Source organism: Ovis canadensis, chromosome 9 (genome assembly GCF_042477335.2).
Source record: "Ovis canadensis isolate MfBH-ARS-UI-01 breed Bighorn chromosome 9, ARS-UI_OviCan_v2, whole genome shotgun sequence".
Classification (NCBI taxonomy): Eukaryota; Metazoa; Chordata; class Mammalia; order Artiodactyla; family Bovidae; genus Ovis; species Ovis canadensis.
In genome coordinates, this window is record NC_091253.1 from 33,022,043 (window position 1) to 33,047,035 (window position 24,993).

The 24,993-nt window shown below is 42.0% G+C and overlaps 1 protein-coding gene across 4 annotated transcripts in view; it reads left to right on the plus strand.

Moving 5' to 3' along the window:
- The window catches only part of ADCY8 (adenylate cyclase 8), a 233,412-nt gene that overhangs the window by 43,855 nt on the left and 164,564 nt on the right, over nt 1–24,993 (plus strand). For all 4 annotated transcript variants that reach the window (XM_069600951.1, XM_069600950.1, XM_069600952.1 and 1 more), the window contains exon 2: nt 3,599–3,748. In XM_069600951.1, coding sequence (XP_069457052.1) covers nt 3,599–3,748 — 150 coding nt within the window. The remainder of the gene's footprint in view (nt 1–3,598; nt 3,749–24,993) is intronic.

Here is a 24,993-nt window from a genome sequence, read left to right on the forward strand (position 1 = left end):
CAATTTGAGTAGTGTATTTACATAGTTAATAGCTAGCATCCCTTTATCAGAAATGCTTCCCCCTCCTTCATCTCTTGTAAAGTCAGGTACTTTAGGTTTTTCCAGTTCCCACACATTTTTTAATTTTGTCAAGGATTCTTTTGGGGGTGTTTTACATTATTATTAGTATTTTAAGACCATTAGTCCATTGTGTCTTGTACGTAATGATGAGTGGTACAGCGGAGAGCTATTCATACATTCATTCATTCAGTCAGCAAATATGGCACACATACTAGGTGCCAGTTAACAGGCACTGTGCTTAAGCACTTAACAGGCACTGGGCTTAAGCACTTATCAGCCACTATGCTAGGTACTAGGTATCGGTACTGGAGAAGGCAATGGCACCCCACTCCAATACTCTTGCCTGGAAAATCCCATGGATGGAGGAGCCTGGTGGGCTGCAGTCCATGGGGTTGCTGAGAGTGGGACATGACTCAGTGACTTCACTTTCACACATTGGAGAAGGAAATGGCAATCCACTCCAGTGTTCTTGCCTGGAGAATCCCAGGAATGGGGGAGCCTGTTGGGCCGCTGTCTATGGGATCGCACAGAGTCGGACACAACTGAAGTGACTTAGCAGCAGCAGCAGGTATCAGTACATGGTAAAACAAACATCATCCTATAGCATCAGAAGTAATAATCCAATGTGATAAAATAGGTACCAGACAACCAAGCTTGTAAATAAATATAAATTGTGATAAGTGCACAGTGTGCAAGGATAAAGAATGGTAGGGCAAGCCTACTTTCTTAAGATGCTTAATTAAATTTATTTTTATTTATTTATTCTTTGGCTGCATCACACAGCATGCAGGATTTTAGTTCCCTAACCAGGGACCAGATCTGTGCCCCCTGCAGTGGAAGTGCAGATTCTTAACCACTGGACTGCCAGGGAAGTCTCTACAGACATTTTTGATTCATACAATAATAGTTAGATTTATCAACACCACTGAGTGGTATTTAAGTATTTTAATACATCCTAAAATATCCATTCTACTGTTGGTGGACATTCAGATTATTTCCACTTTCAAGCCCTTGTAAAAAACACTGTTCTTAACATTCTTGGGCATGTTTCCTGGGCTGTTTGTGCAAAGATGGCTCTGGGTATCAAGGGGAAAGGTTCAGTTCTAGTGATGTGCAAATTCAAGATTAGTGTGCAAAGTCCAAGTAGCAATGTCAGTTCACATTGCCAACAGCATCCTTTCCGATTTGATGATGCCCCACTATTTTTTTTTCCTTTTTGGTGCCAACCTGGTAGATGTAGATGTCTGTGGATTTTTAACTTATAGTTCCTAAATTGTTACACTTATTTTCATGTTGATATTCTCTTGTCTTTGAAATACTCCACTTCTCTTTTGCCTTTATATCCTATAAGATTGCTTTTATTTTTATAGATTTATACAAGTTCTTCATGTGAGCTTAAATTAATTTTTACCAGTTGTAAATGCTGCAAATATCTCTACTTATAGTGTTTCCCATTGTGTTTCTATCCCAAAGATAGTGTTTCTATCTTTCAATGGATAGAAATGCTTAATTTTAATTTTGTCAAATGTATCAATCTATTTTTGTGGTTTGTATTCTTTGCATTTAATTTTTAAAATTTATCAAAATAGTAAAATATTTGTGCCTTTCATATTTAAGACGTTAATCCACTTGCAATGTATTCCTATATATTGGATTAGGCAGGAATTTACTTTTACTTTATTTTCCAAGTGAATAACAAATTGTTCTAATACCCTTTGTTGAAAAAGCCGTATTTTATCCTTAGAACTACAATGCATTATTATCAAGTTTGTGTGTTTAGGTTTCTGGGCTCTCCATTCACATCCACTGGTCAATTTCTGTATCCCCTTGTAAAGACCAGGATGTCTTAATTATTATGGTTTTATAACAATTCTGTTACCCGGTACTGCAAGTCTCCTATGCTGTTTCCTTTAGGAATATTTTATGTATTCTTTTTTTAAATGTTATTTATTTATGGCGATTCAAATCTCAGTTCAATTCTTTACCATTAACTCGATCATTTGCCGTTTGCCCTGTGCGTATGCGAGTCAGAGAAGAGTGTATATAGGAACCTCATGTTCTTCCTCACTGGTTCTCTTCTTTGGGGGCTTTTCCTATCACTTTTCAGCAGTTGTTCTGAACCTTACTAGTTTTTATTCATTGATTTTTAATTGTAGGATAATGGCTTTATAATATTGTGTTGGTTTCTGCCACCCATCAGCGTGAATCAGCCATAGGTACTGAGCCTTATTTTTTGCTTCTTCAGACCAACTGGGTTTCCCGTTGCAATTTTTCACCCTCGAACTATACCTTATGTTATCTGCCCTCAAGCTAAAGCCATAAAAATCAAGAAAGCCTTACTATGCCATTTTTTTTTCCTTCCATGTATTGACTCCTTTCCAGAATCTCCTGCTTTTCCTCACCAGAGAGAAGTTTGGAACGGGGCAGACGTGCTTCCTAGGTGGCTCAGATGGTAAAGAGTCTGCCTGTAACACAGGAAACCCGGGTTCAATCCTTGGGTCTGCAAATTTCCCTGGAGAAGGAAATGGCAACCCACTCCAGTATTCCAGCCTGGAGAATTCCCTGGACACAGCATGTGGACTATAATCCATGGGATTGCAAAGAGTCAGGCACGACTGAGCGACTAACACTTTCAATTTCAAATGTGAAAATACAAAGTTTAACTCAAGAGTTAAAGAGACTTTGGCACCTGGGAGATGGGTGATGGCAGGGGAAATAGAAAGCAGTAGACAAATGTGTATTTTCTCTTGAGTTAGGAACATCAGGCCTTGGATGCTCCCCCAAGAAAACCTGGGTACCAAAGTCAAATACAATAGTACCTTTCAACTAACAGGTTTCCTGTTTCTTACTAATCTTTCCCGTCTTTTCACCTGCTTCCCCAACCCTTTAAATAATTAAAAATTTCAGCTAGTGAAGGGATAAGTGAGATAGAGTGAGGAAGGAGGCTTTGCTTGAGGTTTCAAATTTGAGTTCAAATCTGGATTTAGGGAGGGAGAAGCTTTAAGCTGGATGGAGCCTGTAGGAATAAGTTGACCTGAGAACTGAATGAGGGGCCAGGTTCTATTCAACTGCTACTAAACATTTGGATTATTACCTTAAGATCTGCCTTGGAAAATTTTTTAAATCTATATTTATTTATTTGGGGCTGTCGTGGGTCTTCGTTGCTGTCTGGGTTTTCTTATAGTTGCTGCGAGCTGGGGCTACTCTTCATTGCAGTGCGTAGGTTTCTCACTGCGGCGGCTTCTCTGGGTGCAGAGTACAGACTCTAGGCGTGCGGGCTTCAGTAGCTGAGGCTCCCCAGCTCTAGAGCACAGGCTCCACAGGTGTGGCCCACAGGCTTAGTTGCCCCGAGGCAGGTGGGAGATTCCCCACCCAGGGATCGAATCCATGTCTCCCGTGTTGGCAGGTGGATTCTTTATCACTGAGCCACCAGGGAAGCCCTCCCTTGGAAGTTTTTGTTTATTTAGTTATTCTCTTTGCCTGCAGGCAGCTCTTCTTTTAACCACTTGACCAGGCTATGTTTGTAATTCTGTTCTAGGTTGTGGCCCAGGCAGTGTTATTCATGTGTATGAACACAGCTGGAATCTTCATCAGTTACCTGTCAGACCGGGCCCAGCGCCAAGCCTTCCTGGAGACACGGAGGTGTGTGGAGGCCAGGCTGCGCCTGGAGACGGAAAACCAAAGACAGGTACCAACTGAAAAGACCTTCTGCCTTGCAATCACTTCGCCAGTCTCTGAATTCCATAGAGATTTTGTCTCCCCAGACGCATCCTACCTAGCAAGTGCTGTCTCAAAATCTGTGTCATGGGATTACAGACGCTGAAATAGTTATGCTAGACTCTCAGGTCAAAATGAATTGATCTTAGTTTCCACACTCAGTTGTTCTCCGTAAGAAATAAAATGAGCCTAAATATAAAGTGATTTCCTGACGCTTTTCACTGACATCTGTGTTTGTGGAAAAGGCCATGGTTTCTGAAAACCATTCATATTCTCGTCTTTAATTCTTCTTTTCTCAAACTGTAAATTGTTATTTCAAGTAAAATTTTCACTACATAGCAATTCAAATTATAGGAAGCTCAGAGAAAAATCTTGCACATGTGTAGTTCTTAATGACTCATCCTGATTTTCAGAAGAGATCATTATACGCAATAAATTTTATGGAACATGATACCAGTCCCAAGATAGGAGATGCAATAGGAAAAGCAGCTTGGTGCAAAGTGGAGACCATGAGTTTTAGCTGGAAGAGGTTAAAATAAAGGAATTTCTTGGACATCCTGTTTAGGTGGGTGTTATAAGGATTTAAAAAATAGCTTTGACCTCGAATGATATGTTTCTCAAAGATAAAATTAGTTCTCAAAAAATAAAGATTTTTCTCCTATTTAAATTATTCATATACAAAAATTAATGGATATCTCTGCCTCTGAAAGTAATGTTCAAATAGCAATAACAGGAATATGTTAAAGTTGGTTATAGAATGAACATATTTTATACTTAAACTGTTTATATACTCTTGGGAATCCTAGGCTCAATAGCTATATTAGTTCTACCATACAAGGCTTTTTTTAAAAAAAAAGCTACATCTGTGGATACATGCTTGTTATTTTAAACTTTGTGCAATAGTGGTTTGGGAAATTATAAAGAAAATAGCTTCAAAAATGGAACATTTTTTATCTTAATCTCATCGAATCATCAGTAAAACTTGGATCTTTGAAGTGAGCAAAGCCAGGTCTGTTTGATAATGGATGAGGCGGACAGATAAGGTGCAACCTGACAAAATGCAACTCCCAGTGCTCTATGTTATTGCCAGGGTTACAGAAAAAATTATTGAATTTCCAGCTCCTGCATAGATTTTATAGGATTTAGAATTAGGACAATTCTAAGTTGATGTCTAAAACACCTATGGAACCTCATAACAGATTTATTGTAGTTGCCCTGAGCATCACTGTAAAATAATTTAGAAAAATAGCTTTAAGAACGAAATCACTTTGCGCAATAAACACGCTATCTCCCAGGTTCTATACACATATACATTATGTTGCTCTGTAAAACAGAGCAGTTGCTAGACTGGCACATCACTCTTTCCATGGGATCTACGCCAGTTCAGACAGTGCTGCAGATTAATAATTTATCAGCTGTTCCTGACGCACTATCACAACCAGAACTGCAACTGTGGAGAAGTTGTCTGGGAAACTTAGTCTTTTATTTAATGTTTATGAAATATTGGAGACACTGAAAGTGACTGCTTCGTCGTATTCATAAGACTTTTCTTCTTTTCCCATTCTTCAAGTTCATTGTCTGGGAGTCTCTTGCGACGTAACAATTTGACATGCTGCACAGACCTTCCTCAATCCTCTCTAACCTTTCTTTTTTCTTAAGTTGATAATAGGAGGAAGAAAATAACACCCAAAGGTGAGACTAAGCGACAAATCAAATGCAGTGGAAAGTTCACTAGAATACTGGGGTGGGTAGCCATTCCCTTCTCTAGGGGATCTTCCTGATGGAACTCAGGTCTCTTGCATTGCAGGCAGATTCTTTACCGTCTAAGGGACCATGAGAGCCCCGTAGAATTCATACCTCTGCCATATCACCTCCTAGTGGGCCACCTTAACTGCTTAACTCTCAGTCTTAGGCTCCTCATCCTTACTTGGTGCAATATATTTCTTCAGCATTGTGTTTGCTTCCAATAAGAGGATGCATATGAAACAATAGAAAACTGTAAGTCAGCTTCATTATTTTATGATGAAGCATGAGAAGAGGCTCTTCTGGTGGAAGTTTCTTTGTTCTGAGGATTAAATAAAATATGCTCTGAGTTTGTTATAGTCCTGTGTGTACAGTTCTGATAAAGTATTTCTGGCATATTGACCATCTCCTTCCCCCCACAACCCTCCACTCCACCCCCCTCCACCCATCACCCCACCCCACCCCCTGCCCTCACCATGGTAGTGTCAAAGCTAACTGGCTCTGAATCATTCAATGCTATTTCTTTCCACTGATATTGATCTCTCACTCAGGTTTCCTTTATCCCTGAGAACTTCCTCAATGGTAGATGGGCAGAGAAGGCAAGGTTTTCAAATGAGATGGCCCAGAATTTGAAATGTTTCCTTAACTTTCTTCCTATCTTGGCGAACTTGAAAGAGCTCTGAGCCTTCAGACTCAGAGTCCTGAAAATCAGGCCTTTTCCTTGGATAGCCTGAGGTTGCAGGCAGTGTTCTTAAGGTCAAGAGCAAGCAGGCAGGAGAAACCAGCAAATACTAAAGCTCTTTGCTCAAGGTCTCTTCTAAACTAGGTTTTTAACAAAGATCCTTGATGTTGGTTCTCAGCTTTACAGCACCCCTGTTCCTTTCCATAGTAGCTGGCAGAATTCCAGGAAGGAACTACTGCATGGGCCCAAATGTTGACATTTTTATTTTAGATGATTGGCGTGAAGACGTTGAGCTTATATTGGCTCTGTTTTCTGGGTGACAGGACTTTGTCTTTTTTTTTTTTTTTAACAATTTTTGCCATCAACTGTAACAAGCACAGAGCATACTAAGCATGTCTGGTTTCTCAGGCTCTAGCTTCTCTTTCTCTAAACTGTTCTCCATCCCCAAAGCCCAGTTTTGTTCAGGACCAGTACACTGTAGGGGTCAAAAGCACAGTCATCAATGTCTGCAAGATCTGGATTCTAATCCTACTTCCTGTGTTTCCTGACTGTGAGAAAACAGACAAACCCCTCCTCCTCTAAAGACCTTGATTTTTGTGGGTGTAAGATGGTCATTCCATGTAAGATGAAAATTCCGTGGATGGATGAGCCTGGTAGGCTACAGTCCAAGGGATCACAAAGAGTCTGGCATGACTGAGCAATTTCACTGGTTCAAGATGGTCATAATGATTCTACCTTTCTCCAGGGTTGTGGTGAGATGAAGGAGGAACAGTTCTCAGTCCAAGGCAGAGGATGCACTCAAGCCCTATTACAAAGAATGATAATGACATTGGCATCACCCTTCTATGCAGGAAAACCCTTCAGTGGTAGCATTCCCTCCAAGATGAAACCCAGACCCATGCGTGGCCTGACAGTTCCTCCAGGATCTAACCCTCTTCCTCTCTCCTTGGATTCTTCTCCACCTCCTCGCCTCACACCTGAAACCAAATGGCCATTAGCTCCCTGAATGGCTGTTTCCCTACCCTACACCATTTGGTTCTTTCAGCCCAGGAAGCTCACCTTCCTCTTGTTAATTTCAGTGAATATTAACCTGAATATTCTATTCCACCGTCCCTCCTTCTGTGAAGCTTGCTTTCACCTCCCCGGGTTGAGGTGAAATGCTCTCCTTATGCTTCTAACAGGTCTTAAAGTCAACTCTCTCATAGAATCTGTCACACTCTGTAACATTTACGAGTCTCCATTTCTTTCTTTCCATGGTCAGTAAGGACCGATTAAAGGCAGCCGTCCTCATTCATCTGGTTCTCTGGTATTTATCCAGCACAATGGCTGGAATATAAGATCTTCTGATTCACATTTATTTCACTGAGTTATACTGAACTCTCACTTCAGCTCTTGGCTTCACTTCTACCTACACGAGAGTCATGTTGTCATAATTCTGTTGTATAAAAGTAAAGGGCTGGTGCTCATTGTGACCCCCATTAAAAAACTTGGTAGGAAGAGGTTGTTGTTGTTGTTCAATCACTAAGCTCTGTCTGACTCTTTGAAACTCCAAGGACCACAGGACATCAGCCTCCTCTGTCCTCCACTATCTCCTGGAGTTTGCTCAAATTCATGCCTACTGAGTCTGTGATTCTATCCAACCATCTCATCCTGGGCTACTCCCTTCTCCTCCTGCCATCAGTCTTTCCCAGCATCAAGGGTCTTTTCCAATGAGTCAGCTCTTCACATCAGGTGGTCAAGTAGGAGGAGGACTCTTTTCCAATTCAGAAGAGACTGGGACAGGCTGAGAACATGTCTTGTTTGGACCTGCTATAGAATTTTCCATCTGGAAGCTACATTTTAGGAAATCTCTCTTTGGGGAGTCAGATTCTAATTATTGTAATTTTTGTAATCCCCTCTCTCTCTTCCCAAATGATCCAAATGGCCTATGTTTATTTTAAATATTAAAATGAATTAATTGTTTTTCTTTCAGCTTTTAGAGTTGCCAAAACCTGCTTATGATGATACAGCATTTTGAAGTGTCTCAGAAGCTCTGAGGGCCCTGGAATAAAGTAGTCTGATGCTGCCATATGTTGCAACAGCAAGGAGGTTATTATAAAATGCAGATGTTTTAGTTGTATTAAAACAATTCTGTTTAACTGAAACATCTTTGTTAGATAATATTGGTATAAGCAAATGGTTTGGATGATAGATTGGGTGAGAGATTTGGGTTTCTTATTGAGTTTTGAGTTGGTTGTTTGGGTGCATGTTGGTGCCCAGTGGGATCTAAGAGAGTATTTTTGAAGCTGTAGAGAACTGCTAACTAGTAAGGCAGAGCCTTGACATTCTTTCATTCATTCAAAGAAGAATCAAAATGGACCTGGCATCTCAGAATGTGTGTTTGTTTGGTTTTTTCTCCAGCTAGATGACTCTTATTATGCTCCAGAAAAACCCTTTATGCTCTTCTCCAGCTCTTACATTAAGACCATCCGTGTGCTATCCTGGGCTTTGCAGGTGGTGCTAGTGTCAAACAACCTCCCTGCAGGAGACATAAGAGATGCGGGTTTGATTCCTGAGTCAAGAAGATCTCCCAGAGGAGGACGTGGCAACCCACTCCAGTATTCTTGCCTGGAGAATACTATGTGCATGAATTTCCTCATCTCTCAATCGGAAATGATAATGCCTACTCTAACCCACAGGGTGTTTTCCCAGAGACAAATAACATAATGCCTGAAAAAGCGTTATTTCAACTGTAAAGAACTCTACAAATGTTAAGGCTATTTTTGTGAAAGTCTCACCAACGCCTCAAACCGATGCTGAGATGTCTTCCCTTTAGAAAGCCTCCTTTACTGTTTGCAGTCATGAGCTACTTTCTCCTTGGCACTTAGATATTTTTATTTAACATGAGTTCTTGCCACTCTGCCCAGTAATGGGGTCAGCACTGTGATTGCCTTTGTCAGTAAGATTTGGCGCAGTGAGCAGAAGCTCAGTGTTCATGACCATTGACCCTCCTGTAACAGCTGACTTCACTCAAGGGTCAGTCTTGTGTTTACCCCCTTGCACCTCTGGCAACCACCTGGCTGCCTAGTTCTTTGCCATCTTTCTAGCACATTGTTTGCATCTTCTGGCACAGCAAAAAGAGGAAAAGCTTTGAAGAAGGACAAACCTAGATTTGATTGCTAATTCCAACTCCAGTACTCTTGCCTGGAAAATCTCATGGATGGGGGAGCCTGGTAGGCTACAGTCCATGGGGTTGTAAAGAATCAGACACCACTGAGTGACTTCACTTTCACGTTTTCCAACTCTATGCCTGGGTGACCTTGGGGACACCACTTAAACTCTCCGAATATTGGATCCTTTATCTGTCAAAAATGATAATCCCTGTTATCTCAAGGTTGCTGTGAAGAAATCAAGGGATAGAGACGGCAGTTGGGCATCATAGTTGGTCCTTGAACCTATGGGACCACCTGGACCTGTTTTGAGCAGAGCACGCTCCAATTGTAGTACCTACAGTTTTTCTTCTTGTGGTTTGTGTTCTTCTGTCTGTCATCCCTGTGTGGGTACAGATTTTAAATACTTCCCCTGATACAAAGAGAGGCCATAATCCTGCACTCATTTGCATACAATTAACATTTCCAGAGGTAGTTCATGGAGAAGAAATCCCTCACCATCCTTGACCTCAACGCCTCTGATCTAGCTGGGAGAGGCTGAAGAGCAGACTCCAACAACCCTGTGGGGCCCTTTTAGCTCATAAAACTGTTGGGAGAATTTTGGCTACTGAAAATTGGAATTGGAAACTTCACACAACCTAACTGTATAATGCTGGAAGGAAGGTGGGATTTTGTAGCCTGGTTATAGTTAAAAGCACTTTTCAAAAATAGTAGTAAACTAGATGAGGGGAAAAGAAAATATATATATATATATATATATATATAATAAAAAGATCCATGCCTAAAATAGTTTATTTCATCTGGATGTGAGTATATGTCCACTGACAGGAATTCTATACCCTCTATTTTATACAAACTGCACTCAAAATGTATTGACAATAGAAGAGGGCAAATAGTTAAAAAATACTTTTAGAGCAATCTTGAGGACAGAACCATTCTCAAATGTTCTTTATTTCCAGTCTTTTGCAATTTCATACCCACACCTAATTCAAAAGCATTTTTAAGAAGAGCACTAAGGAATTCTGAAGCATTCAACTTTTCACAGAAACAAAAGCTCGCTTTCTTTTTATATTCATATTCTGTTGTTTGTGCTATATTTAATTACAGTTTTAGCAATTGCAAATACAGCTGACATAAACAAATTTGGAAAAGCATGCTACTGCCTCTAGGTAAAGATACATCATAACTGATGAGGCAGACATGGGAGGTGGACTAGACAAGACCTCTTTATTTGGGAGGAGGGGCTTTGCAAATGTAATCAAAGATGAATTTACACTGCATTAGGATGGGCCTTGGAGAAGGAAATGGCAACCCACTCCAGTGTTCTTGCCTAGAGAATCCCGCGGACAGAGGAGCCTGGTGGGCTGCTGTCCATAGGGTCGCACAGAGTCGGACACGACTGAAGTGACTGAGCGTGCATGCACACATTGGGGAAGGAAATGGCAACCCACTCCAGTGTTCTTGCCTGGAGAATCCCAGGGACGGAGGAGCCTGGTGGGCTGCTGTCTATGGGGTCGCACAGAGTCGGACATGACTGAAGCGACGCAGCAGCAGCAGCAGCAGGATGGGCCTTCCTGGGTGGCTCAGGTGGTAAAGAATCTGCCTGCAATGCAGGAGACCCTGGTTGGGAAGTTCCCCTGGAGAAGGGATAGGCTACCCACTCCAGTATTCTTGGGCTCCCCTGGTGGCTTTGATGGTAAAGAATTTGCCTGCAGTGCGGGAGACCTGGGTTCAGTCCCCAGGTTGGGAAGATCCCCTGGAGAAGGGAATGACAACTCACTCCAGTATTCTTGCCTAGAGAATCCATGGACAGAGGAGCCTGGGGGGCTACAGTCCCCCAGGGGTTTGTCCCCCATGGGGTTCCAAAGAGTTGAGTACAACTGAGTGACTACAAGCACACACACACACACACACATACACACACACACACACACACACATACATACAATATCTAATAAGTTGCAGAGCTGGTATTACAACCTAGACAGTCTTACTCCAGAGCACATATACCAACTATTATACCTTGTATTTAGTGAAGTCTCCTGGACATGCTACCTCTGTTCATAATCAGTGTATCATCCAGACACTGCTAAACACTCACTACCTGCCAATGAAGTAGGTACTAAAATGATCTCCAGTAGGCAAAGGTTTGGAGAAGTTCATAGTGTTCATAAGTGGTTGAGCTGGGATTGGAACCCCAGTCTGTCTAGACACAAATCCAATGTACATGACCAGATGCTATACCACCAGAAACCTGTAGAGGACCGTAGCAGTGCGGTGACGCTTGCAGAGGAAGCCTCACACAGGAGGAACCGAGAGGTATCATTTCCATGCTTAAAACCCTTCACTCGCTTTCCGTCATGGTCAGGAAAAAGTGTATTCATCAACCTGGCTCATCCAGCCCTTCCCTGTTCCCTGTCTCTCTCCTCCGCCCAACCATTCAACCATGAGGCACTTTTGTGCAATAGTGATGCTAGGAGTTAACACATTCAGTCCTCCCCATCTCAGCCCAGCATCAGTCCAGGTCCCGCCCTTGCTCTCTTGCCCTCTCTTCCTCACTAGAGATTCTCCGACTAATTTTGGCCTTGGCAGTAAGGAGAATGCATTGCCTCGTGTTACTGAATAGATGCACTAATGACTCACCAAGACTATGGTGTAATCAATGGGAATAAAAGGAGAGACTTGGGGAAATCAAATGAAGCAAGTAGGGGAAAGAAATAGTGATTCTACTCAAAGAAGGGTCTAGTGGAGGTTTCCAGTGAAACCTCAATGAGAGCTCCTGGTGCCCATGATGGACTCCAGGAGGACCAAGAGTAGCATAGGGTTTGAGGGCAGTTCCCTTTGCTTTTCTCACATGGGTTTTTTATGCTCTCCTTTCTCCTCTTAACTATTCCAAATGCCCCAACTTCATACCAATCTGCCCACTGAGTGCAAGGAACCAATAACAACTGCAAAAGATTATTTTACGAGGTGTGCACTCCTCCCAGAATTAGGGAGGAAACCAGCATTAGCCTTCAGGAACAGCTTGATCCAGGGGCTATTTGGTACACTTGGCTGATTTCATTTAATTGTTTAGGACTTCGGTTATCAAAATCCAATCAAAATTCCACTTGAATTTTGATCATTTTTTTTTTCAGAACCCTCTTCAGAATTTTCATAATGGTAACAAATGTAGTAATCAAGTTAGTGCATTATGAAATGTAGACCAATCTCCCAGTTAGGTGCTGGAAATAAAAGTAAAATCTTTAGATACAATTTTTAAGAATACACTGGAATTTGATAAGTTTGGCAGTTTACATCTTGTCTTATATGACATATCTTACATCTTGATACTGGATTACAAGCTTCTTGATCCAGGAAAACTCATATTTCATTCCCTCCCCCCATAATATCTTACTTGATATTAGACATTCAGTAAGTAACATTGTATCAAATGAATACAATCATGATTGAATTAAGGAGCATTTCCCCATGAGGCCCCTTCCCCCAAATACGAGCATATTGTTGACAAATATCGAAGAATAATTTCCCTTCCCCTCTAGTCAGTTGGGAGCTAGATTCTGCAGAGGTTTTCACATTGCACAGAGAGTGTTCCTGTTGAAGCCTACACTTGATCAACTCTTCTTTCTTCATCCCCATTGTCCAGAAGAGTTTGTGGTTTAGCTCACAAACTGGAGCCTCATCGTTTGTCTGTTAATCACCAGGATGTAAATACTTCGTCTTTACACCTCTCCAACAGCTCAAAGCATTTCATTTTTCGCATCTGCTATCCTGATATTGCTTTGGAACAGGCAGGTGACAGGTGGTGCCCTGTGCTGACTTTTATCATAATGTCATTAATATTTTATTGCAGTCATTTTCAATCTCTCTGTCAACTAGACTACATGCATGGAAAAGGCAGAAGTGAAGCTTATCCACTGCTCTGCCCAGTGCAGAGCGCATTGCCTGCCTCTAACTCATTCCTTAGTGCATATTTGCTAAATAACAGCTTGTCAGATGCATGAATGGGTAGTGGATGATACTCCACAATAGATCATACAAAGTGTGGAAAAGATTGTGATATGAGAGTCAGCCCAGGTGATCCATTGCACTCATGAAAAGGATAAACCCAGTTACATCCACATGCCCAGATTCACATCCAGGCACTGCCACTTACTAGCTCTGTGCCCTTGGGACAACTACGTAACATTTCTGTGCCTCAGTTTTCACATCTGTGTAATGGCAGGAAGAAATGTTTCTACTTCGTGAGTTGTGAGGATCAAATGAAATGATTCATATACAGAGCTTGACACTTAATAAGTGCCCAGTAAGATCTATTGTTCGTAGTAAGGTTGATATAATTGCTACTCTTTCTTAGGCATGTGCTTTATTCATTGAACTAATCCATTCCACAGAAAATAAAGTCTCCAGTCTACTAGAGACTGAATTGATTTTAAATAAGTATAGGGAGAAACTGATTGAGATGCTTGGAGTATGAGAAGTTAAGGAAACTAAAGAAAGAAAAGAAAGTGAAGTCGCTCAGTCGTGTCCGACTCTTTTCGACCCCGTGGACTGTAGCCCACCAAGCTCCTCTGTCCATGGGATTCCCCAGGCAAGAATACTGGAGTGAGTTGCCATTTCCTTCTCCAGGGGATCTTCCCAACCCAGGGATCGAATCCAGGTCTCATGCATTGCAGGCAGACGCTTTAACCTCTGAGCCACTAGGGAAGCCCCAAGGAAACTAAAGACAATTGAATTACACCTTATGTTGTAGGGAGTGCCTGCCTATATTTTTCTATTGAAACAATAAAAGGGAGAACTAATGAATGAATGAGTATTGCATGTATTTTTCAGGCGAGCTCTGATGGTCATGATATTTCCTGCTTTTCAAATGTAAATGAGAAATGTTTGATAATTGCACTTCTTGGGAGCAGAAAATTGACATGAGCTCAGAATTAAATATCAAAGTGAAAAGCAATGACTGAACTCTTTAGCCAGTTGGTTTAATGGGGTCCGCAGACTGGGTTATAGAGACCATGTGCCCGCATCTGACCCAGGCAGTTTCATGTTTGTAGGGGTGTGGACATGCAAGGGCCACCAGCCCTGTGTCCTCTGCCACGTCACGCCCACCAACCTTTGATTTGGTTCCTTTTTTGGAGCTCTGGTCTTGACAGTCATGGGTTTTTGAGATACAGCAGAAACAGGATATGCGACTTGATGCCCTGCATTAATAGATAAGCTAGCCTTGAACAAATTCTCTTAGCCTCAGTTTCCTCACTGGTAAAATCATTTTACTAACTTCAACCTTCAGGATTCTTCTGACCGTTCAGTGGGCAAGTACACATGAAAGTAATTTTTAACTATACACACACTACAGACATGAGTTATTCTTTTTTATTATTTTTTAAACTGTCATTGAAGAGGATATACAAGCTCCTGATAATGATGCCAGCAAGGGGCTCCTTATTTGAATTTTAATCCATCTTTCAACCTCCAAAGCTTTCTGTCCCAATTGCTATTAAAGTATGATGTTCTTGAATAAGAGGCTTCCCTGGTGGCTCGGGGTAAAAATATCCACCTGCCAATGCAGGAGACTTAGGAGACGTGGGTTTGATTCCTGGGTTGGGAAGATCCGCTGGTGGAGGGCATGGCAACCTACGCCAGTGTTCTTGCCTGGAGAATCCCATGGATAGAGGATTCTGGTGGGCAACAGTCCATAGGGTCACAAAGAGTTGGAAGCAACTGAGCAACTGAGCATGCACTCACATTCTTGAATAAACATGAAAAGTTCCGCTCTCTATCAAGATAAAACACAAATTCAATGTTTTTAAAATTTCAGTGGATGAGTGTTATAAAACATCTTTAATAATCTAAAAAAGGTGCCATAATCATAACAATTGAATTAGAAACTAAGAATTTACTACATCAGAGACAGTATTCAAATAACCTTCCAAAATACATGTGTGGCACAGTTTTAATCAGGTATCTATGGAAACAGCTGCATATTAATACTTGAGCTAAGCGATACTGTGTTTTATTTGTTCACACACAGCCGCAGGCTCCAAAGTGTTGGCATCTTCCAACATTTATAATAAAGAAAGATGGTTTGCCTGCTCAGAAGCAGACTTTTGGTGACAATGATAAAGTTTAAGCTTTAGGGCTCCTCGCTTATAAGGCTGCTGTAAGGCCCTCCAAGGGGTCCTCTGAAGTTTGCAGTTACAATTTGTGATGTTTTTCCTTTTTTTACTGTATTGGGTAAATGTCAGCCATTTTTCTAAAAAATAATTGTATTCATTTTACTATTGGCTGTGCTGGATCTTTGTCGCGGCACGAACTTTCCTCTAGTTGCAGTGAGGGGGCTACTCTGTTTGTGGTGTGGCGGCTTCTCATTGCGGTAACTTCTCCTGTCGTGAATTTGGGGCTCTAGGGTGCAAGGGTGTTGTGGCTCCCGGGCTTTAAAGCACAGGCTCAGTATTTGTAGTGCATGGGCTTAGCTACTCCGGGGTATGTGGGATCTTCCTGGATCGGGGATAGAACCCATGTCTCCTGTGTTGGCAAACAGATTCTTGACCGTTGAGCCACCAGGGAAGGCCTTGTGATGTTTTTGTTAAATAGGATCCCTTCAATTTATTGGAGTCTCAGGACCCACAAGTCTGGATCAGCCCACTTGGAATCGATGGGAAATTTTCTCCCCACCACACCTTCAAGGCTGAAGTCTTCACTTTGCAAATACCCAAGTGGTTCCCATCCAAGGATATGGATGCTAGTTTGGAAATGTGTGTGCTCTGCCACATCCATCCAAATATTCTTGGAAATCAAAAACCAAAAAACACCGCATACCACTAAAAGCTTTTTCCACATGAGGATTTGCAGTCGTCCAAAAGGTATGTGTTTCTGTAGCCAGTTAATTGAAGCAACATTTGGTAGCTTTTATACCATTGTTTCTCAGCACCTATGATAGCATGTTATTATAACAGATTGTGAAGTGGCCGTGGTCTGAAAAGAGTTTATCAGAATCGAGGGAAATGTCACCTAGGGTTCTCCAAAGACGAGCCTCTCTGTGATTTCTGACTTTTTCAGTGTTAGAATTTCACCGGAAAATTTGTTTCTTGGACGGCTCCTACTGTGTTCACAGGTGACTTAATCGACGCTGAGACTCAGAAAGACTTGGTTTAAGTTCCAGTTTTGCACCTTATTGACTGCATAAGCTTGGGCAAAGACTGTAGCTCCCTTGGTTTTCCTATCTGTTAAATTGGCCATAATCCAACTCTCTCCACGAAATTATTGAGAGACTTATTTGAAATAAATGTCCTGGTGTGACTGAGGGACAGGGACCACCAGACCCCGCTGTCCCACCCCTCCTCTGGGACACTTCTGGTATCCCCAGAGGACCAGGTTCCTGCTTCTCTGACGGCGCTTACTGTAATGAGCCGTGAAGTGTTCCTGCACCTGGATTCCCCACCGGCTGTGCGTTCTCTGGGGCTGGAGTTTATTCAGCTCCTAGGAACACTTCAGACAGGACCCTGTTTATTGAAGGAAATTGAATTGAATGGTCAAATAGAGGCAAATAGGCATGTTCTTTTGGTGTGTAATAGAATATCAGAATGACATGTGGTGTGTGTCAAGAGGACTTCCAGGGCAAGGCATATCTAATTTCTAAAGTCCTGATAAATTTTATCTTTGTTAAAATGTGGATCTTTTTTTTTAAGTCTTTATTAAATCTGTTATAATATTGCTTCCGTTTTACATTTCAGTTTTTTGGCATGTGGCATCTTAGCTCCCCAACTAGGGATTGAACTCACATCTCCTGCCCTGGAAAGTGAATTCCTAACCACTGAACCACAAGAGAAGTACCCTGATGAATTTTAGAAAGGATTTTTGAGTGTTGGTGAAATTATAAAATGCCTTCCTGCCACAAGAGGGCTTTCTTATCCCTTTGCCTTGGAGGTGGGTTAAATCCTCTCTTGGGACATCTGTTTCTTTTCTAAACCTTGGGGACTAACTTCCCACATGCTGTGAAGAGGGAGGATCAGGGAATCCCTGTTGCCACAGCTCTTAGTTCCAGACCAGTGCCACCTTTTCAGTACCCCCCTGGCAAAAATATGGACAATGGCCACCTTTCAAACAGCCGTAAATCTTGTGAATAGATAGCGGAAGGCTGCTATTTCAATCCCAGTATCTCCATAATCATAATTGCCAGCAACAAAAAAAACAGAAGTAGATGAAAAATAGCTTCTGTCTAACCTCCAAATTCTGTCTTATAGAAAAGCATCTAATTGTCAAAACCCAAATCAGATCCAGAATTGCAGGATTTGGGGAAATGTAGACACTAACTTTTCAGTCTCTAATTCAGAAAAGGATATTTATGGCCTTTTCACTTTTTTGACTGTAACTCCTAGTGGTTTTTTGTTTTTGTTTTTGTTTGTTTGTTTTTTTTTTTGGTAACTCCCAGTTTTAAAAATCACTTACTGCTCTCTCTTCCCCTGTGGGCTAAAGATCAGGTTTCTTTCTTTTTTTTTAATTGAAGTATAATTGTTTTTCAATGTTGTGTTAGTTTCTGCTGTACAGCAAAGTGAATCAGCTATATGTATACACATATCCCCTCCCTCTTGAACCTCCCTCCCACCCTCCTCATGCTTCCCTTCTAAGTGATCACAGTGCAGCAAGCTGAGGTGTCTGTATTACACAGCAGACTTCCACTAGCTGTCTGTTTCACACACTGTTGCTGTTGGGCAGTCACTAAGTCATATCTGACTCTTGGCAGCCCCATGGACTCTCCTCTGTCTTCCACTGTCTCTGGGACTTTGCAAAAATTCATGTCCATTGAATCAGTGATGCTTATATATGTCATTGCTACTCTCCCAATTGTTCTAGCATTTAAGGGCCATCCCAAACTGTTTCCAGTGGAATTCTCAAGTCTCAGTTCTGACCAGTGCCTCTTCACCAAGAACCTAACACACTGGTGAGCTTTTCCACAAGCTTGCCATCTTCCATGTCTTCTCCACATCTTTGCCCATTGCCTGAATGTTTTCCTCTGATTCTGTCCAGCAAGCTCCTTTTTTTTTTTTTAAGACACTGTAATATCCAGCTGGAATGTCTCATCCTCAATAAAGCTTCTTTGTGAAGTAGGCAGAATGAGATTTAGTACCTGCTTTTATACCTGCTGTAGTGCTCACTTCCATCTGATGGCTCAGATGGTAAAGGATCTGCAATGCAGGAGTCCCGGGTTCGACCCCTGAGTCGAGAAGACCCTGTGGAGAAGAGAATGGCAACCCACTCCAGTATTCTGGCCTGGAGCCTTCCATAGACAGAGCAGCCTAGTAGGCTACAGTCCATAGGATCCCAAAGAGCTAGACATAACTGAGTCACTAACACTTCCTTCCACTTTATACCTGAAAACTCAGATTCAGAGACATTATGTAATTTGTCCAAGATCAGAAAATTAGTGAGCGCATGCCAAAAAAAATTTAGTTCTTCTGATTGTGATTTCTGACCTACATATCAACATCTTTTTACTGAAAATAGCACAATGCTTAATCGTGTTACCTGCATCTGAGAAAAGTAGTGAACTTTGTGGGAAAGAGCCTTTTAGCATTCTCTGCAAAGACTGAAATCCTCAAGCCTTAAGAAGTGCTTCAAAGAGAGATTTTCAAGAGAGGCTACTTAGCAGCAGGTTTAGTGCCTAATGTCTTCTGGGCTAACAAATGTGTTCTTTATTCCTCACATTTGACTAAATTCCTTTAGGAGAACAAAGCATCTCCCCGAGTGTCATATTGCCTTTGGTTTATCATTGCATTCCCAAAGGGCAAAAGAAAGTGCCTTCCTTTTTATTTCATCAAGTTATAGTGGTTGATACATCAGACTAGACCCTCAGCTAAAGGTTGCACGGATGTGCATTGCCACATCATGGACGGGTCTACAGGTGTCCTATGTGCCAAGTTCTCTGCTAAGCAATCATCTTGGGAGTGAACAGGGGTATTTTATGGCTGGCATTGTTTAAAACTGCCAATGAACAGTGATAATAAAAAGCAGAACAACCTTAATCCTTTTATTTATTTATTTGGTTGCTCTGCACAGCCTGTGGGATCATAGTTCCCTGACCAGGGATTGAACCTTGGCCCTCAGCAGTGAAAGCTCAGGGTCCTAACCACTGAACCACCAGGAAGATCCCCTGTTATAATGATCACCCCATTAACACCATAATCCTTGTCCTGATCCTGCACCATGAGCATGAGCTAGATGTTTGACCCAAGCAGAGCCCCTGAGCAGACATATTGCATCTTGAACTCTGCAATAATTTTCTCAAAAACAGCCAAAGGATAAGGACCAAGAGCTCTCAGTGGCTGAGAAGTCAGAGAGGAGGATGAAGCTGACCTTCAGGAGAAGGAGAGACTCAAGTTTTAGGGAAAGAGTCATTATAGGTCTCTGGTTCTTTTTGTTTCCAAAGTCCAGGTTTTGTCCCTAGATTCCTTAAGACATCAGTATAGTTATGATAAAGCTTGATTTTGCTTCAGCTGTGTCAACTAGGATATCTGTCTCTTTATCACCAAAGGAATCAGATATATAGCCACTTCCTCACTAAGCCTGTGTTGGTTTCTGGAGGTGGAAAAAAACATGCTTTTTGCTCTCAAATGCTTCCCGGTTTAGGGAGGGTGCTGTGCTGTGCTAAGTCGCATCAGTTGTGTCCCACTCTTTGCAAACCTGTGTATGGACTGTAGCCTTCCAAGCTCCTCTGTCCATGGAATTCTCCAGACAAGAATACTGGAGCGGGTTGTCATGCCCTCCTCCAGGGGATCTTCCCGAACCAGGGATCGAACTCTCGTCTCTTAACGTCTCCTGCATTGGCGGGAGGGTTCTTTACTGCTAGTGCCACCCAGGTAGCCCTTAGGGAGGGTGACAGACACCCAAATAAGAACTGTAAAATCCCTTTAGCTGAAGTCATCTGGATGGGAGGCTGCTTGGTAAATTGAAAAAGTAGGTTGAAATGGGAGCTTATGGGAATTCAATTTAAATATTTTATTTGTAATTTCAACATAGAATAATAAGTTCATTATCTGGTCTCTTAAAATAAGGCCAAGGTATTTTTCAAGCAGAGGTCTATTGTTTCTTACAGAGACCACAGCTACTAGTGCATCAGTCAAAATCTCCAGCTCTTTAAAATGGAGCCACATATTTAAAAGTACTCTCAAAATTATCAGAGTGATTTCTGGATTTTTATTATTTTTCCCACAAATGTGTATGGCTGGCTTGCTGACATCTAGTTTGGGTGCAGTGTTGTAGCTACGCAATATTACCAAGTCTTTCCAAAGTGTTCGATTCCATTTTTACATAAACAGCATCCTGTATTCTTACTCCATATTTTTATTTACCATTCATTACCTCTAGAACATTATCTCTGCAAAGGTGAGTACCATGTCTGGTTTTGTCAACTGCCTATTCTCCATGCCCAGCCCTGCACCTGTCACATAGCACCTACATCTTGACGTGAGAAACAAGTGAATAAATGGATGAATTATAATCTAAGTTTCAAAGGAAAAAGAAATGGGCTTGAATCTTCACTATGCACTTAGCAACTGTGTGACTCTGAACTGCTTCATTTGGCTTAAATTCTTTAAATCTCAACATCTTATATATATCAATAAAATGCAATGAAAATAGTAACCTACTGTCAATTAAAAAAATAGTCACAACCTGAGAGAGTTATTTTGTATTTGATGGGAATTCTCAGAACTTCAAGCCCAGGAGATAGCATCCCAAGTGACCCCGAGAGAACTGTTGCAAGGAGGCAAGTGGGGAGGGGTCAGGTTAGACAGAAGTTTGCAGCAAAAGGCAGGTAGTCTGAACATCAAAAGGTTATTGTTAATTAAGGAAAATCAGGTATCTCAAATTAAGGAATTTGGTGCTCTTTTATGTATGGGAAAATGCAAGCATCTGGGCTTACTGAAATCATTCCTTTTGTATGCATCTCAGCTTTCTGGGGCCAGCAACTTGCTTCTTGGTTTTTACATCCCTAGTTCCTCATTCTCTGTAGGGAGGACTCAGAAACTGGATCACAGGCATTGTTCTCCTTTTGGGGTGCCCTCTGGGCTCAGAGATTCACATTTGGAGGCTGGAAATCCCTGATGGCTGTCCCATCCTTGTTTACTGATAAGGCAGCAAATACTCCATTTCACACTATTATGGGCTTCCCAGGTGGCTCTCATGGTAAAGGACCCACCTGCCAATGCAAGAGATGTTAAGAGACATGAGTTCAATTCCTGGGCCAGGAAGAATCTCCTGAAGGAGGGCATGGCAACCCACTCCACTATTCTTGTCTGGAGAATCCCATGGACAGAGGAGCCTGATGGGCTATGGTACATAGGGTCGCAAAGAGTTGGACACAACAGAAGTGGCTTAGCATACATGCATGGTTAATGTGAGGTTTTGATTAGATACTGAATGCAAAGCACTTGGCTTGCTACACAATGAGCGATCACTTTAAAGTAAGATATTATGGGGGGACTTCCCTGGGGGCCAGTGTCTGGGACTCCAAGCTTCCAATGCAGGGTCCCTGGGTTCAATCCCTAGTCAGGGAGTTGGATCCCTCACGCCACAGCTAGGAGTTCACACACCTTGACTAGGAATTTTCCTGCTGCCACTAAAGATCCCACATGCTGCAGCTAAGACACAGTGCAACCAAATAAATAAATATTTTTTAAAAAATATATTATCTATAACCCCAGGATAAGCCTCTCGCCAGAGCCTGGACCTATACTGCAGTTGACCTTGTTTGGCCTACTGTACAGAGAGTATTGGGAGGTCTCTGGTTTGCGAGAGTCTGAATGGTGAGTTCTTCCCAAAGCCATTCAGAAGCATGGGTGCATGCAAGCTCGGAAGTACTGCCTGCCTCAGAGGACTGCCCTGCTTTCTTTCTCTCCTCCAGGACAAGTATTTGCATAAAATGAGGATGCTGACTCCCTCACTGTTTTCACCTTGACTTCCCCTTCAGGGTGCACCGCAGCAATAGATGCCATGAAGCCATTCTCATGACTGGAATAGAGCCAGTTAGGTGAGAAGCAAATCCAGGCAGAAGCCACTGAGGCCCTTGAAATCCACCCAGAGCCCCTTTTCATGCAAATGGGAAAAACCTGGGGAGAGAAAGACATGCAGAATGTGAGTACAAAGGCCACCCTGGGCCACAGTCTGGCTACACCAGAAAGTCTTGTACCTCTGACCTCCAAAGCCGGAAAACCTGATATTCTGCCTCAGTAAGACTTGGGAATTATATTAAGGGGCAAACTTTCCCATTTTTCTTTCAGACTGTGTTTTCAGGGGATTTGAATGATGTTTCTCAAGCAGCTAGCAAATCTGAGGGAAGCAAAAGTGTTGAAAATGGGCTTTTATAAGCAGACTCCAGGCAATTTCCCATTGTCTGGAAGAAAATGCCTTACAGGGTGGGGAGCTGAGGCAGTTGGCAGTAGCCAGACTAGCTAGAGGCTGGCAAACCTAGGTGCTCGAGAATTTTGCTATTAAAATTTTATTTTGAAAATCTCCCATAAAGATGTTGAATTTTATGAAATATATCTTCAGAATTAATGGGGACAATATGATTATCCCCTTTTGATTATTAAAAGGTATTTAATGTTAAATTGTGTTTCTGGAATTGTAAAACAAAGGAAACAAACAAAAAATCTATTTCTGTTTGTAAACAAGGTGCATCTACCTCCTAAATAATATCGGTTGTTCTGTTCACCAGTGTCCCAGAACTAATAGTCAGAAAATAAAACATGAAATGGTTTGGTCAGAAAAAGCTCTTGTGTATGAAAATTTGTAATAAGTTTAAATTTTTTAGTCATCTGGGAACACATTGAAATTAAAATGTTTTCTAAAAATAAAAAAATAAAAGTCTCGCATAAAGCGTCTATGCCATACTTGAAGACTGAATGTGCACTGCCACTTAAAGAATCTATTTAATAATTAATTATCCCATGCCAGGGACTGTGATGGCCGTGGAAGGAGATGCAGTCATGAGCTGAACACAGCCTCTGCCATCTCTCTGCTCACTTATTTGTTTAGGAAATATTTCTTTAGTACCTACAGTTTTGAGGCTCCGAGTGCCCCTCAAAGCCATGATGAGGACCGACTCCCACCCAGCAGCGATTACCTGAACTGGATCACAAGTATCTGGAAATTGACAGCGTAATAAGCATGAAATGGACATCAGGCAGGGGCGTTTGCAGGAAGCAGGCTTCTCAGCCCCTCAATGGGACAGCTTTCCCAAGAGGGAAAAACCTTATCATGTAAAGCTCTGTGGACACTCCATTGATAAAGCCCTTCACATGAGAGGAGGGTTAAATAGAGCAAAGAAGCAGCAGGAGGGAATTAACTCCAGTACCTGCCATATTTTATTTCATTGAATTTCCTTTGCAGCCTTGTGAAGTAGGTGATATTATCACTATTTGCCAAACCAGGGAACTAAGTCTCAGAGAGTGGATGTAGTTCGCCTAGCGCTACCTTCTTATTAAGGGATGAAGGGAGGATCTGAACTCCAGTCAGACTTAGAACCTGAGGCTTTTCCTGTCTCACCAAGAATCCCATCCACGAAAAGCGTGGTAAAGGATTGCATCCTGGCTTTGCCATGTGGTAACTGTTCAGGTCATGGAAGCGATTGATTTGATTCAGTCTGTCGGTTAAGTGAAGCTAATTATCTGTGCCTGCTTCTTTTCAGGGTTTTGTAAGGAACAAATGAAAGAATGAATGGTGAAAATGCTTAGGATCCGTAAATATCTATGAAGATATGAGGAAACTATGATGATTAATATGCACCTGTCTTAGGGGTAGAGGTTGGGGGAGGCATGGAGTGGGTGGTTGGTGTCAGCAGATGTAAGCTGTTATAGGTTAAACGGATAAACAACCAGGTCCTACTGTTTGGACAGAGAACTATATTCAATATCCTATGATAAACCATAATGGAAAAGAATATTTAAAAGAATGTATATGTATATGTGTGTGTAACTGAATCACTTTGCTGTACAGTTCAGTTCAGTTCAGTCGCTCAGTCGTGTCCGACTCTTTGTGACCCCATGAATCACAGCACGCCAGGCCTCCCTGTCCATCACCATCTCCTGGAGTTCACTCAGACTCACGTCCATCGATTCACTGATGCCATCCAGCCATCTCATCCTCTGTCGTCCCCTTCTCCTCCTGCCCCCAATGCCTCCCAGCATCAGAGTCTTTCCCAATGAGTCAACTCTTCGCATGAGGTGGCCAGAGTACTGGAGTTTCAGCTTAAGCATCATTCCCTCCAAAGAAATCCCAGGGCTGATCTCCTTCAGAATGGACTGGTGGGATCTCCTTACAGTCCAAGGAACTCTCAAGAGTCTTCTCAAACAGCACAGTTCAAAAGCATCAATTCGTCGGCGCTCTGCCTTCTTCACAGTCCAACTCTCACATCCATACATGACCACAGGAAAAACCATAGCCTTGACTAGATGGACCTTACTTGGACCTTAGTCTGCTTTTGAATATGCTGTATAGGTTGGTCATAACTTTCCTTCCAAACATCTTTTAATTTCATGGCTGCAGTCACCATCTGCAGTGATTTTGGAGCCTCACAAAATAAAGTCTGACACTGTTTCCATTGTTTCCCCATCTATTTCCCATGAAGTCATGGGACTGGATGCC